Source organism: Musca domestica, unplaced genomic scaffold (genome assembly GCF_030504385.1).
Source record: "Musca domestica strain aabys unplaced genomic scaffold, Musca_domestica.polishedcontigs.V.1.1 22, whole genome shotgun sequence".
Classification (NCBI taxonomy): domain Eukaryota; kingdom Metazoa; phylum Arthropoda; class Insecta; order Diptera; family Muscidae; genus Musca; species Musca domestica.
The window spans coordinates 9,617,194-9,632,738 of record NW_026712262.1 but is presented as its reverse complement, the minus strand read 5'-3'; the positions used below and the strand labels follow the sequence as shown (position 1 = coordinate 9,632,738).

General features: G+C 32.5%; 1 protein-coding gene across 1 annotated transcript in view; it reads right to left on the bottom strand.

The window, feature by feature from the left end:
- Nucleotides 1–258: 258 nt before the first annotated feature.
- The window catches only part of LOC131802673 (uncharacterized), a 31,581-nt gene continuing 16,294 nt past the window's right edge, over nucleotides 259–15,545 (bottom strand). The window contains exon 2 of the mRNA XM_059123074.1: nucleotides 259–1,087. Coding sequence (XP_058979057.1) covers nucleotides 259–1,087 — 829 coding nt within the window. The remainder of the gene's footprint in view (nucleotides 1,088–15,545) is intronic.

The following is a 15,545-nucleotide window of genomic DNA, read 5'->3' as shown; positions in this document are numbered from 1 at the left end:
CACCACAATAACTTCCAATGGATGGTTGGCAGCATATGCTTTGAATTTGTTTGTAGAGTGAGTTTGTATATTCCAAATTGCGGCATCTGAACGTTTCAAAATGTTCCAATCATTCTCGCTGATGAGATTGAATTTACAACCAGAGTCTATGACCATCATAATGTTCTTCCCACCAATTGTGCAGCAAATGTTCTCTTCGCTCTGGCCATTACCCACAACTTCGATTCTCGGAAACCGTGCCGTCTTCTTCTATACATCTTACATTTGAACTTGTACGGCTCCTTTGTAAGGCTCGTTGTAGTTGTTATCAAATCTTCGTTTCTTTGTTTTGCATTTTATAGCGAAATGACCCAACAATGAGCATTTATTACATTTAGCCTTCTTAGCTGGGCACTCAAGAGAATTTGATTGATGTCCTTTTCTTCCACACCGGTCGCACTCAATTGATGTATTTAATTGTGTATACTCTTTTGTGTTGATCTTGTTTACTGCATCCTCTTCAACATGGCACAGGAAGCTATGACAGCTTTTGTTTATTTGCTCGTACACTTGGCAAGATTCTATTACTTCCGAGAGATTGTGTTCTGTCTCCAACAACCTCTTTTTTAAGTCTATTGGGGCCCATGAATCGATTAACTTATCCTTTATGGAACTCTCTTCAATTTCTTTTTTGGTGCTCCCAAACGAACATTTTACCACCTGTTGTCGCAACCGCATCAAAAACTTGTTAAAATTTTCTCCCTCTATTGGTGTTAGGTTGCGGAACAAATGACGCTCAAACGTCGAATTGCGTTTTGGGGAGAAATATTCATTTAGCTTCTCAACCAACACGTCGTATGTTTTGATCTCTCCTTTTTCATCTCTTTCCACTAAAGCTCCAGGAATATTAAAAACTACTTCTTGTAACTGGGGTCCCACCAAGAGCAGAAGCTTATTTCTCTTTTTGCCATCATCAATAATATCTTCTGCAGCAAGGTACAGGGTGAATGATCTTAACCATTTTTCCCACTCGTTGCGTAGCAGCGACTTGTCAATTGAATCACACAGGAATGGTTTCAAAACCTCTGACATTTCATCTACAATAAAACTGAAACAACAATCAAAAACAAAAAAAAAAAAAAAATTATTTGCAACATATGTCTACATCATATTATGTCAGTCCACACCTTTCCATTATGCCGAATTAAATCGGTATCAATCATATATTATGTATTAGTTTTTATTAATTACCTTGTTGGCACCTTAACAAATAATCGGCAATTTAATGCTCATTCACGTCTAGTCGCAATTTAATGCAATTTATTTTCTGCCAATATCGCAATTAATGCCCATTCACTAATTCAACCACTTTTATTGAAAAACTGTAGCAATTCAATGCCAACTTTGTTTTCTTGCTCCTTTTTGCAATTTATTTCTTCACTCTTGCAATTTAAAGCACTTTATGACGTATTTTCAAAATGTATTTTTCCTTTCTAATGTTTGTAAAATACTTATTCACAATATCACCCCATCCTCGTCGCCAATGCACAGTGGTCGCTGCCATTGGCCAAAATTCAAAAAATTAAAATCAGATATTTATTGTCAAATGTGTATACATGAACTCTTAAGAGGTTAAGCTTTTTAGAAAACATAATAATCTTGGCTTCATTCTAAATTACCCTTAGTATTTTGGCCAGGGACATTTGCACAATATTTACGCACTCCGTCGTGCTGTTAGCTAAATATAATCCAAATGCTAGAATTCTTCTCTTCTCAGGAGTGTTGATTGGCTTCAATTGTGTGATCAGGAAATTGTTTCTGTTTGTGGTTCATTTGGTAACGTTGGTATTTCTTCACACAAAAGTAGCGGCCCATTCTACTCGCTGTCCTAAACTCTAATTTCATGCGAGATTTTGTGTCCTTTGGATTCTATTTGTGACCTTTATAAATCACTAACCGTTTTAGTTGTTGGTCCATTTCAGCCCCTATATATAGCGGACGTCTTTGAAATAAATAGTCCTATCTCTTCGGAGCCTAACCCTACCATTTTCGTGAGGATCGGATATTAAATTCCAACTGTATTTAATATCCCTAAACTGTGTTGTAAGGTGAAAAAATATTACAAAATATACACATCAATAGTTGTGTTCCAGTACTTTTTTAGTAGTAAAACTTGCAGAAGAGAGAAAAGTTCGAAATGTCATTCTCATTTAGGTGTGCTCCAAAAATAAGGGAACGGAAAATTAGCAGGAATGCGATAAAATGTCAAAATTCCAAAAGTAAACAGTCTAAATCGGACTGGTGAAACCTTACTGAAAAGGACGCCAAAATTTAAAAAAATGAATATTGAAGACGATAAGTTAAAATTAATAATCTATAATAATAATTAATAATCTCAGCCAGTCCTCTTCACTGCTGGAATCATCCAAAAGTGAATACATCAGTTGCTCCATATTTTCTCTTTTTGTTTTTTGCACGACAAATATTAGTTTTTCCTTTAGTTTTTAAGTTGATGATTTTCTTTATTTTTGTTGTGAATTGACCTGTTCGTCTATTTGTGATTTCGCCGGAATTGAAAATATTCGCGGTTTAATAGAAATTTTGACTTTTATTTGACACAAATGTTACGGTCTATATTACCCACTAAATATTACCCGATGACCATCAAAACTGGAAGGATTCTGCCCAGCCCTAAGCTCTAGCCCCATGCTAATTTCCGCTTCGATTGGTCTATAATTGAGACCTGTAGAGCAACTGAAAAATCAGGAAAATTTTTGTTCTTGGTCCTTTTCAACCCCTGAATATTAGGCATCTCCAAAAGCAATAGGCTTCTATTCTTCTGGCTCTTGCCCCACCTCCATTCTAAATTTCGTGAAGATTGGGCCATAATTGCGACCTGTAGATTGATTAGAAATTATTGAATGAAAATGTTGCTAAGCTCTTTACAGTACCAAAAATTAAGGTGAATTTTCACATGATGTTTTATATCATATAAGTATTCAAGATTCAAATTAAAGCCTATGGCTGGAAAATAAGATCCGTTTATTCAAAATACCTAAACCGATGGTAGGTGAACATCTATTATAATTTTTGCCATTAATATTTATTTCTATTTATAAATCACTATGGAGTCGTTGCTTATAATAAAAATTGTGCGGCTTACATAAGTCATATCTGTAATTTATTATGCCTTAAAAAATATGCATTAAAGACTATCAGTGCGGGTGGGCATATATACACGGTGAGATTAAAAACCTGCAACCGGGTTCAGTTAGTCTATATCTACAAAAGAGGTAAATGTTTGTACTTTTAATTGTTTGTTTGTTTGTAATTTATGGACTCGAAAACCGCTGAACAGATTTGCCTGAAAGAAACATAGGCTATATAAATATTTGAAGTTCCACTTGAGAACTTGAGATATAGCATTAGAGGCGCAAGTACCTCCAAAAAAATATATTTTATATGCTCATATCTATTTATAGCTTTTAGACACGGTCTTCAAGTTTAGAGTGTGTAACGGAATTCTGTACAATTATATATTTGCTAAATTATATTGAAATCGGTCAGATTTGGATATAGCTCCCATATACATTTTGCGCCAAACACGCTATGTATCCCCAATTTCAATCATATTTGAAATGTGAGATGGAATTTGGCCTAAAATATTATTTGCAAATAATATTGAAATCGGCTCAGATTTAGATATAGATCCCATATGTATTTTCGGCAGATATCATATATTTAATGCACTAAAAAACAATATGTATATCTTATTCTAATGAAATTCGGAATGAATGACTGAATTTGTTACAAAACTAATTTTGGAAAATTATATTGAAATCGGTCCATATTTCGATATAGCTCCCATATATATTTTTAGCTGATTTCATGCATTTTATGCACCAAGCACGATATTTATGTCCGATTCCAATGAAAATCGAAGGGTGTTGTGGAATTTAGTGCGAAAATAAATTTGAAAAATTATATTTAAATCGGTACAGATTTCTATTTAAAATGCTCGCCTAATTTCCTGTATTTGATGCACCAAACAATAAAATAGTTACAAAAATGCCGTTTAACTTGCAGTTAAATTTCAGTTTCCCTTTTGGTTGGCATTTGCTATGACAATTAATAAATACCAAAGACAAACTTTTAGTGCGTGCGGACTAAATTTAGCATGTTCCTATTCTCTTTGTATGTGGAATGTTCACGTGAGGGTAGACCTATCGATTTGTTTGTTTACGCTCCTGACGGATAAAAATGTTGTAAATTCTAAAGCATTACGACAAATACGTTTTTGAAATCCTTGAAATGGTTTTATTTTTATTTAAAACCCACAAAATATTTGTATAAATATAAAGAAAAGAAATAAAAACTAAACGGATAGCGCAGCGCGTCGGGCTCAGCTAGTATAATATAATATAAGCGATGGTGTGAGAAAAAAACTGCAATTATTTCAAATATAATTACTGTAAACAACGTAATGGTATAAGTTGCCGCCGCGTTAGGCCCACGACTACTGCACACGTCTCAACAAGGCCCAGATTTAAACGTAATCGGTCATGTGTAGTGGAGGATCAGAAAATATAATATCACCAGCGCCCGGAAATTGGAAAATTTAGTACCTTCATTGCCCATATAAGTAGAGACTGATGCAGATTCATGTGGTGAAGCCTAAATATTAAATGAGCTAAAAGTACATATTCAATAAGTTCTACTGGAATGTTATATTTGTTACTTTTAGTGCGAAGTTTCGAGTTGAGATATTAATGATCTAAAGATATGGTATTGGAAATTGGAATTTAATGAAGTCCCACTCGTCCGACCAGTATGCGACGCGTTTCGTTGTTGTTAAGCAATGGATCCGGCATAGACATAGACCAATTATGCAAAGTTCCATTTATACATAAATATTTGAATAAATTAATAAGCGAATTAACGTGTAAAATTTTGTTTTTTCCAATTCCGTTTGAAGTCTGACTGTAGAACCCTATTTCAATGCCAAACATATACAATAGCATTCTTGTTATACCCTCCACCATTCTATGGTGGATATATTAACTTTAACATTTCATTTGAAACTCCTCGCAATATTTATAATAGACCCTACAAAGTATATATATTCTGGGTCAGCGTAAAATTCTAAGACGATCTAGCAAAGTACGCCTGTCTATCCGTCTGTCTTTCCATCCATCTTTCGAACCAATTGAGATAGAAGGCTAAAATACATGCATAGTTTACCAGTAGGCAGGCTAAGTTCGTATCTGGGCCATGTCGGTTCAAGTTTTCGTATAGCCCCCTTTATAACATTAATACCCAATATACGGTATTCTGATGATTTAGCGATACACTTTTACCCTAGTTGTTTAAAATTTCATATTTAAAGTTCGTAATGAGTACTACAGCCTATGACAAAATTTGTATGCAAGTCCACGTCTTCGTATAGTCCCCATATAACGGTACCTCCCGATATTCGGTATTTTCTTGATTTAAGCAACTAATGGATCCTAAATTGTCGTAATTTTACTTTTAAACAAAAAAAAAAAATTTTAGCAGACAATTTTTACAAAAAATCGAAACAAATTTGTCTACAAAAAACAGATTTGAGAAATTTTTATACATTGTTATGACAAAATATTTTTATAATATTATTTTAAGCTGTATTGTGTTTTTGGTATGTTGAGTTGTTGTAAAATAATTCTCAAGCCATTTTTGTATTTTGGGATATTATTAAAAGCTTAAGAACATAAGCCTTATATTTAAAAAATCCTGAGAAAATATTGAAAAATATTTGTCTAATAATTATAGAATAATCGAAATTGATCACATTTTTAGCTTATTATTCATTTTATCCATTCCCATTCATTGGCGGCCTTTTCCAGCTTTCACTGCCTAATGTGGTATTGATAACTTATCGCCTTCATTTTCACTTTATGATCTTCTCTAACTTCTTCACAAATATGGCATTTCTATTGAATTCCTTCAAATTTTTCATGTCTCTAGTCTGAAACGAAATTGAATATAATATATTCACAAATTCACTAAAAAAATCGTAATTACCTTAATAATTAGGTCCGGAACTGCTGTCCTAAATTCGAGAGCGACTTTGTTTTTTACCAAAGGAGAAAAATTTCTAGCTGACAATCACAAAAATAACAAGTAAAAAAGCTGTAAGTTCGGCCGGGCCGATCTTTGAATACCCTCCACTATTTCGTACAAATTTGGCAATTTTCAAAAAAATAAAATCCGTTAAAAAACTATGTTAAAATCTTAAAAATACCGAATGTAGCCGTATATTAGGGTCTATACGACGATGTGGACCTGCATAGGCAACTTTTGTCATAAGCTATTACAATATTCAAATGCGAAACTTGAAAAAAAAAATCTGTTTATAATGTAGCTAAAATCATCAAAATACAGAATATAGGGAGGTACCATGGGGGTATAAAACGTGGACCGGCACAGACAATTTTCTGTCATAGCTTAATAATTCATTACGAACTTCAAATACTAAATTTGAAACAATTCCGGTAAACAATGTCGCTAAAATCATCAAAATACCGAATATCGGGGGGTACCGTTGTATGATGGATATACGGAGACGTGGACCTACATACCCATTTTCTGTCTTAGGCTGCAGTATCCATTACAAACTTCAAATACCAATTTTGAAACAATTCCGGTAAATAATGTCGCTAAAATCATCAAAATAGCGCATATCGGGAGGTACCGTTATATGAGGGCTATATGAAGACGTCTACCTATATGGCCCATTTTCATTAGAAAAAGTCCTGCAGAAAAAAGGCGCATTTGAGTAAATTTTTATCAATCTACTTCATTTCGGATCGGAAGCTAGAGTGATTTCCACAGACGGATAGTTGGACAGACGGACATTGCTAAATCGACATAGAATTTTATGCTGATCAAGAATATATATATACTTTGTGGGGTCTAAAATATATATTTCGGGGTGCTACAAACGGAATGACGAACTTAATATACCCTCCATACTATGGTGTAGGGTATAAAAACATTATTTTTATAAAGACAGACAGACTTGAGAAAAATTTGTGCTCCACAAGTGTTTCTTAAGTATTGTTAAAACATATTTATCTATATCTATAAAAGAGGAAAATGTTTGTATGTTTGTTTGTTTGTTTGTAATTTATGGACTCGAAAACCGCTGAATAGATTTTCCTGAAAATTTCCATATATACTGCAACATCGCCTGAAAATAACATAGGCTATATACATTTTTGATTTTCCACTTGGAACTGGAAATATAACAGCAGAATCGGAGGTACCTCCCAAAAATTTAGATTTTATATGCACATATCTATTGATTGGTTGAAGATACAGTCTCCAAATTTGGAATACGTAACGGAATTTGGAACAAAAATAAGTTTGCGAATTATATTGTAATCGGTTCAGATTTGGATATAGCTCCCATATATATTTTCGACCGATTTCGTTCATTTGATGCCTCAAACACAATATGAATGTTCGATTCCAATGAAATTTGGAATGTGTGACGGGATTTGATCCGAAAATAAATTTGTCAAATTACATTGAAATCGGTTCAGATTTCGATATAGCTCCCATATATATTTTCGGCCGATTAATGCATTTGATGCACCAACCACGCTATGTTTCCTCAATTTCAATGAAATTTGAAACGTGTGATAGATTTTATCTAAAAAATCGATTTCCCAAATTATATTGAAATCGGTTCAGATTTGGATATAGCTCCCATATACATTTTAGGACGATTTCATATATTTGGTGGACCAAACACGATATGTATTTCCAATTGTAATGAAATTTAAAATAAGTAACGGAATTGGGAGCCACAATGAATTTGTCAAATTAAATTGAAATCGGTTCAGATTTGGATATAGCTCCCATATATATTTTCGACCGATTTCATGTATTTGATGCACCAAACACGCTATGTATCTCTAATTTCAATGAAATTTGGAATGTGTATCGGAAATTAAAACGAATATACATATGTCAAATTATATTAAAATCGGTTCAGATTTGGATATAGCTCTCATGTATATTTTCGACCGATTTCATGTATTTTATGCACCATACACGATATGTATGTTCGATTCCAAAGAAATTTAGAATATGTAACGGGATTTTGATTAGAAAATAAATTAGTGAAATTATATTAAAATCGGTTCAGATTTGGATATAGCTCCCATATATATTTTTCGCCGATTTCACATATTTGATGCACAAAACACGATACGTATTTCCGATTCCAATGAAATTCGGCATGAGTGGCTAAATTTGGTACAAAAATAAATTTGACAAATTATATGCAAATAGGCTCAGATTTGATTATAGCTCCCATATATATACTCAGCCGATTTCACATATTTGATGCACCCAAAGCGAGAGAGACAAAATCTGGCACCAAAAAAAATTGCCAAATTATATTGAAATAAGTTGAGGTATATATATATATATTAACATATATATTTCGGCCGATTTCATACATGTTATGCACCAAACATGATATATATGACCGATACAAATAAAATTCAAAATGTGTGGCGGAATTTGGTTACAATAATAAATGTGACAAATTAATTGGAAATTAGTTAAGATTTGGATATAGCTCCCATATATATATGTTATCGCCCGATTTCACATGTTTGATGCACCAATTTCAATGAAATATGAAAGGTGTGGCGGAATTTGGTGTAAAAGTAATTTTTTTAAAATTATATTTAAACCGGATCAGATTGGGATATGATTTTAATAAGAACCATTGACCCACAACGCCTTAGGCTAACACTAAAAAACAACACAACAATTGATTTGAAATACGCTTATTACGGCGAAGTATGTTGCTATCTCGAATTCACTAATTGCAATAGAAATGCCACTCAACTTCAAAAGATTGCATTTTACTGCACGCTTGGTATTTGCTATGAAATAAATAAATCCGGAGGACAAACCCTTCGTGTATGTATGTCATGTTACTGCTTTTCTAATGGTTTTGGTTATTTACGCATTAAAGTAGTGCAATATATATTTTTTTTTAATTTTTAAATTTGTTTTTTCTTCAACCAACATATATTCGTAAATAAAATTTTGAATGCATATAAAATCAAAAGGGGCAGCGAAGCGCACCGGGCTCAGCTAGTCTATATCTATAAAAGAGGAAAATGTTTGTATGTTTGTTTGTTTGTTTGTTTGTAATTTATGGACTCGAAAACCGCTGAATAGATTTTCCTGAAAATTTCCATATATACTGCAACATCGCCTGAAAATAACATAGGCTATATACATTTTTGATTTTCCACTTGGAACTGGAAATATAGCAGCAGAATCAGAGGTACCTCCCAAAAATTTAGATTTTATATGCACATATCTATTGATTGGTTGAAGATACAGTCTCCAAATTTGGAATACGTAACGGAATTTGGAATTTGGAAATAAGTTTGCCAAATTATATTGTAATCGGTTCAGATTTGGATATAGCTCCCATATATATTTTCGACCGATTTCGTTCATTTGATGCCTCAAACACAATATGAATGTTCGATTCCAAAAAAAAATGGAATATGTGACGGGATTTTGATTAGAAAATAAATTAGTAAAATTATATTAAAATCGGCTCACATTTGGATATAGCTCACATATTTGACGCACCAATTTCAATGAAATATGAAAGTTGTGGCGGAATTTAGTGTAAAAGTAAATTTTTTAAAATTATATTTAAATCGGATCAGATTGGGATATGATTTTAATAAGAACCATTAACCCACAACGCCTTAGGCTAACACTAAAAAACAACACAACAATTTATTTGAAATATGCTTATTACGGGGAAGTATGTTGCTACCTCGAATTCACTAATTGGAATAGAAATGCCACTCAACTTGGCCACTGCACGCTTGGTATTTGCTATGAAATAAATAAATCCAAAGGACAAACCCTTCGTGTATGCATGTCATGTTACTGCTTTTCTAATGGTTTTGTTTATTAACGCATTAAAGTAGTGCAATATTTTTTTTCATTTTTAAATTTGTTTTTTTTTATCCAACATATATTCGTAAATAAAATTTTGAATGCATATAAAATCGAAGCGCACCGGGTTCAGCTAGTTATTCTATATTATTCGTATTTTTTATATGTTGGGTTGTGTTTGTCTCCTAGTTCAAGAGTTTTTCAAATATATGGTGGATTAGTACGCTAAGAAACAGGCAACACACTCCGTTATGTTTGAATTTTAGCAGGGCTTATGTTGAAGATGTTTTTATTTAAAATTCTCGCTCTCATTTGGGGAAGGTCATTTGCGAATGGATATATGATACTTTCATCTTCGTGTTGAGCTAATAATCAAAGAAGATAGCATGAAGTTTCGTAATTGGTTAAGCGGCTCATCAGGCATAGTAGGCCTAATGTCTAAATGTATTTTTTTTTTTTCTAATTCATAAATAGTTGTGCGGGAAGTCCAAAATGTGTATAGTTAAATACAAAAGAAAATAGTAATAGTAGTTAAATACAAAAGAATATAGTAACTCATCAATTGAGAACGACTTGATCAAATTTTCTCTCGGTTGTTTGTAATTGCAGTGGGAAGGGGTTTACAAAAGAAAAGATTTGAGAAAGGTTTCCAGAAAAGTCGTGAATTTCGAAGAATCGAAAAACGGTGCGCTTCGCTACCGCTTTTGATTTTATATGCATTCAAATTTTATTTACGAATATATGTTGGTTGAAAAAAAAAAACAAATTTAAAAATTAAAAAAAAAATATATATTGCACTACTTTAATGCGTAAATAACCAAAACCATTAGAAAAGCAGTAACATGACATACATACACGAAGGGTTTGTCCTCCGGATTTATTTATTTCATAGCAAATACCAAGCGTGCAGTAAAATGCAATCTTTTGAAGTTGAGTGGCATTTCTATTGCAATTAGTGAATTCGAGATAGCAACATACTTCGCCGTAATAAGCGTATTTCAAATCAATTGTTGTTTTGTTTTTTAGTGTTAGCCTAAGGCGTTGTGGGTCAATGGTTCTTATTAAAATCATATCCCAATCTGATCCGGTTTAAATATAATTTTAAAAAAATTACTTTTACACCAAATTCCGCCACACCTTTCATATTTCATTGAAATTGGTGCGTCAAATATGTGAAATCGGGCGATAACATATATATGGGAGCTATATCCAAACCTTAACTAATTTCCAATTAATTTGTCACATTTATTATTGTAACCAAATTCCGCCACACATTTTGAATTTCATTGGTATCGGTCATATATATCATGTTTGGTGCATAACATGTATGAAATCGGCCGAAATATATATGTTAGCTATACCCAAACCTCAACTTATTTCAATATAATTTGGCAATTTTTTCTGGTGCCAGATTTTGTCTCTCTCACTTTGGGTGCATCAAATATGTGAAATCGGCTGAGTATATATATGGGAGCTATAATCAAATCTGAGCCTATTTGCATATAATTTGTCAAATTTATTTTTGTACCAAATTTAGGCACTCATGCCGAATTTCATTGGAATCGGAAATACGTATCGTGTTTTGTGCATCAAATATGTGAAATCGGCGGAAAATATATATGGGAGCTATATCCAAATCTGAACCGATTTTAATATAATTTGACTAATTTATTTTCTAATCAAAATCCCGTTACATATTCTAAATTTCTTTGGAATCGAACATACATATCGTGTATGGTGCATTAAATACATGAAATCGGTCGAAAATATATATGAGAGCTATATCCAAATCTGAACCGATTTTAATATAATTTGACATATGTATATTTGTTTTAATTTCCGCTACACATTCCAAATTTCATTGAAATTAGAGATACATAGCGTGTTTGGTGCATCAAAAACATGAAATCGGTCAAAAATGTATATGGGAGCTATATCCAAATCTGAACCGATTTCAATTTAATTTGAAAAATTCATTTTGGCTCCCAATTCCGTTACTTATTTTAAATTTCATTACAATTGGAAATACATATCGTGTTTGGTCCACCAAATATATGAAATCGGCCGAAAATGTATATGGGAGCTATATCCAAATCTGAACCGATTTCAATATAATTTGGGAAATCAATTTTTTAGATAAAATCTATCACACGTTTCAAATTTCATTGAAATTGAGGAAACATAGCGTGTTTGGTGCATCAAATGCTTTAATCGGCCGAAAATATATATGGGAGCTATATCGAAATCTGAACCGATTTCAATATAATTTGACAAATTTATTTTCGGATCAAATCCCGTCACACATTCCAAATTTCATTGGAATCGAACATTCATATTGTGTTTGAGGCATCAAATGAACGAAATCGGTCGAAAATATATATGGGAGCTATATCCAAATCTGAACCGATTAAAATATAATTTGGCAAACTTATTTTTGTTCCAAATTCCGTTACGTATTCCAAATTTGGAGACTGTATCTTCAACCAATCAATAGATATGTGCATATAAAATCTAAATTTTTGGGAGGTACCTCCGATTCTGCTGCTATATTTCCAGTTCCAAGTGGAAAATCAAAAATGTATATAGCCTGTGTTATTTTCAGGCGATGTTGCAGTATATATGGAAATTTTCAGGAAAATCTATTCAGCGGTTTTCGAGTCCATAAATTACAAACAAACAAACAAACATACAAACATTTTCCTCTTTTATAGATATAGATTTTGGGTACATTTGTTGCAGAATGACTTTTTGTCAAGAATTTCGACAAAAAAGCGAAAAATTGCATGTTATGTTAACTAAAGAAGAGCTGGACTGATTGGCAGGAAATTGAATCGAAAGAAACCGCCCTCGAAAATTTGAAAAGACAAAACGCATGTTTTGTAATTTTTTATATCGCATGAATTTTTTTTAATTTGACTTTCTATTTTGAATTGTAATTTTTTTAATATTTGTTGTTTTGTATTAAAAAAGCGAAGAGATTCAAATTAGCTCACAATAAATGGTAGTTGTGACTTCGGTCCTAAATTGACCCCACATACATTTTTTGACCTTAATTTTGGTATTGGGGGGTAGGTTCGTGGGATGTGCCTAATACGACATAATAAAAGTTATATCTGGAATAATGCGACCTCTTTCATGATTTAAAGAGACGGACATAGTTAAATCGATATCGAATGTACCCTTTAGGTCCCCAACTAATATTTTATGGTGTTACAAACTAATGGGGAAGTACAAGAGCGGTTGGCTGTCCTGATCTCCTTATACCATCAATCTTGAGGTGGACAATACAAAATAATGATTTCCTTAATTGAGTTACTAGCAGGTTATAGAGAAATGATTTCAAAAGACTGGTTCTAACTCCTGTAGGAAAATATCTATATCTGTAAAAGAGGAAAATGTTTGTATGTTTGTTTGTAATTTATGGACTCGAAAACCGCTAAACAGATTTTCTTGAAAATTTCCAAATATACTACAACATCGCCTGAAAGTAACATAGGCTATACATTTTTTTTAATTCCACTTGAAACTGGATGTATAGCATCAGAATCGGAGGTACCCTCCAAAAATTTAGATTTTATATGCACTTAGCTACTGATCGAAATTATATTGAAATCGGTTCAGATTTGGATATAGCTCCCATATATATTTTCGGCCGATTAATGCATTTGATGCACCAACCACGCTATGTTTCCTCAATTTCAATGAAATTTGAAACGTGTGATAGATTTTATCTAAAAAATCGATTTCCCAAATTATATTGAAATCGGTTCAGATTTGGATATAGCTCCCATATACATTTTCGGCCGATTTCATACATTCGGTGGACCAAACACGATATGTATTTCCAATTGTAATGAAATTTAAAATAAGTAACGGAATTGGGAGCCAAAATGAATTTTTCAAATTAAATTGAAATCGGTTCAGATTTGGATATAGCTCCCATATATATTTTTAACCGATTTCATGTTTTTGATGCACCAAACTCGCTATGTATCTCTAATTTCAATGAAATTTGGAATGTGTAGCGGAAATTAAAACAAATATACATATGTCAAATTATATTAAAATCGGTTCAGATTTGGATATAGCTCTCATATATATTTTCGACCGATTTCATGTATTTAATTCACCATACACGATATGTATGTTCGATTCCAAAGAAATTTAGAATATGTAACGGGATTTTGATTAGAAAATAAATTAGTCAAATTATATTAAAATCGGTTCAGATTTGGATATAGCTCCCATATATATTTTCCGCCGATTTCACATATTTGATGCACAAAACACGATACGTATTTCCGATTCCAATGAAATTCGGCATGAGTGGCTAAATTTGGTACAAAAATAAATTTGACAAATTATATGCAAATAGGCTCAGATTTGATTATAGCTCCCATATATATACTCAACCGATTTCACATATTTGATGCACCCAAAGCGAGAGAGACAAAATCTGGCACCAGAAAAAATTGCCAAATTATATTGAAATAAGTTGAGGTTTGGGTATAGCTAACATATATATTTCGGCCGATTTCATACATGTTATGCACCAAACATGATATATATGACCGATACCAATGAAATTCAAAATGTGTGGCGGAATTTGGTTACAATAATAAATGTGACAAATTAATTGGAAATTAGTTAAGATTTGGATATAGCTCCCATATATATATGTTATCGCCCGATTTCACATATTTGACGCACCAATTTCAATGAAATATGAAAGGTGTGGCGGAATTTGGTGTAAAAGTAATTTTTTTAAAATTATATCTAAACCGGATCAGATTGGGATATGATTTTAATAAGAACCATTGACCTACAACGCCTTAGGCTAACACTAAAAAACAAAACAACAATTGATTTGAAATACGCTTATTACGGCGAAGTATGTTGCTATCTCGAATTCACTAATTGCAATAGAAATGCCACTCAACTTCAAAAGATTGCATTTTACTGCACGCTTGGTATTTGCTATGAAATAAATAAATCCGGAGGACAAACCCTTCGTGTATGTATGTCATGTTACTGCTTTTCTAATTCAAAATTTTATTTACGAATATATGTTGGATAAAAAAAAAAACAAATTTAAAAATGAAAAAAAAAATATTGCACTACTTTAATGCGTTAATAAACAAAACCATTAGAAAAGCAGTAACATGACATGCATACACGAAGGGTTTGTCCTTTGGATTTATTTATTTCATAGCAAATACCAAGCGTGCAGTAGCCAAGTTGAGTGGCATTTCTATTCCAATTAGTGAATTCGAGGTAGCAACATACTTCCCCGTAATAAGCATATTTCAAATAAATTGTTGTGTTGTTTTTAGTGTTAGCCTAAGGCGTTGTGGGTTAATGGTTCTTATTAAAATCATATCCCAATCTGATCCGATTTAAATATAATTTTAAAAAATTTACTTTTACACTAAATTCCGCCACAACTTTCATATTTCATTGAAATTGGTGCGTCAAATATGTGAGCTATATCCAAATGTGAGCCGATTTTAATATAATTTTACTAATTTATTTTCTAATCAAAATCCCGTCACATATTCCATTTTTTTTGGAATCGAACA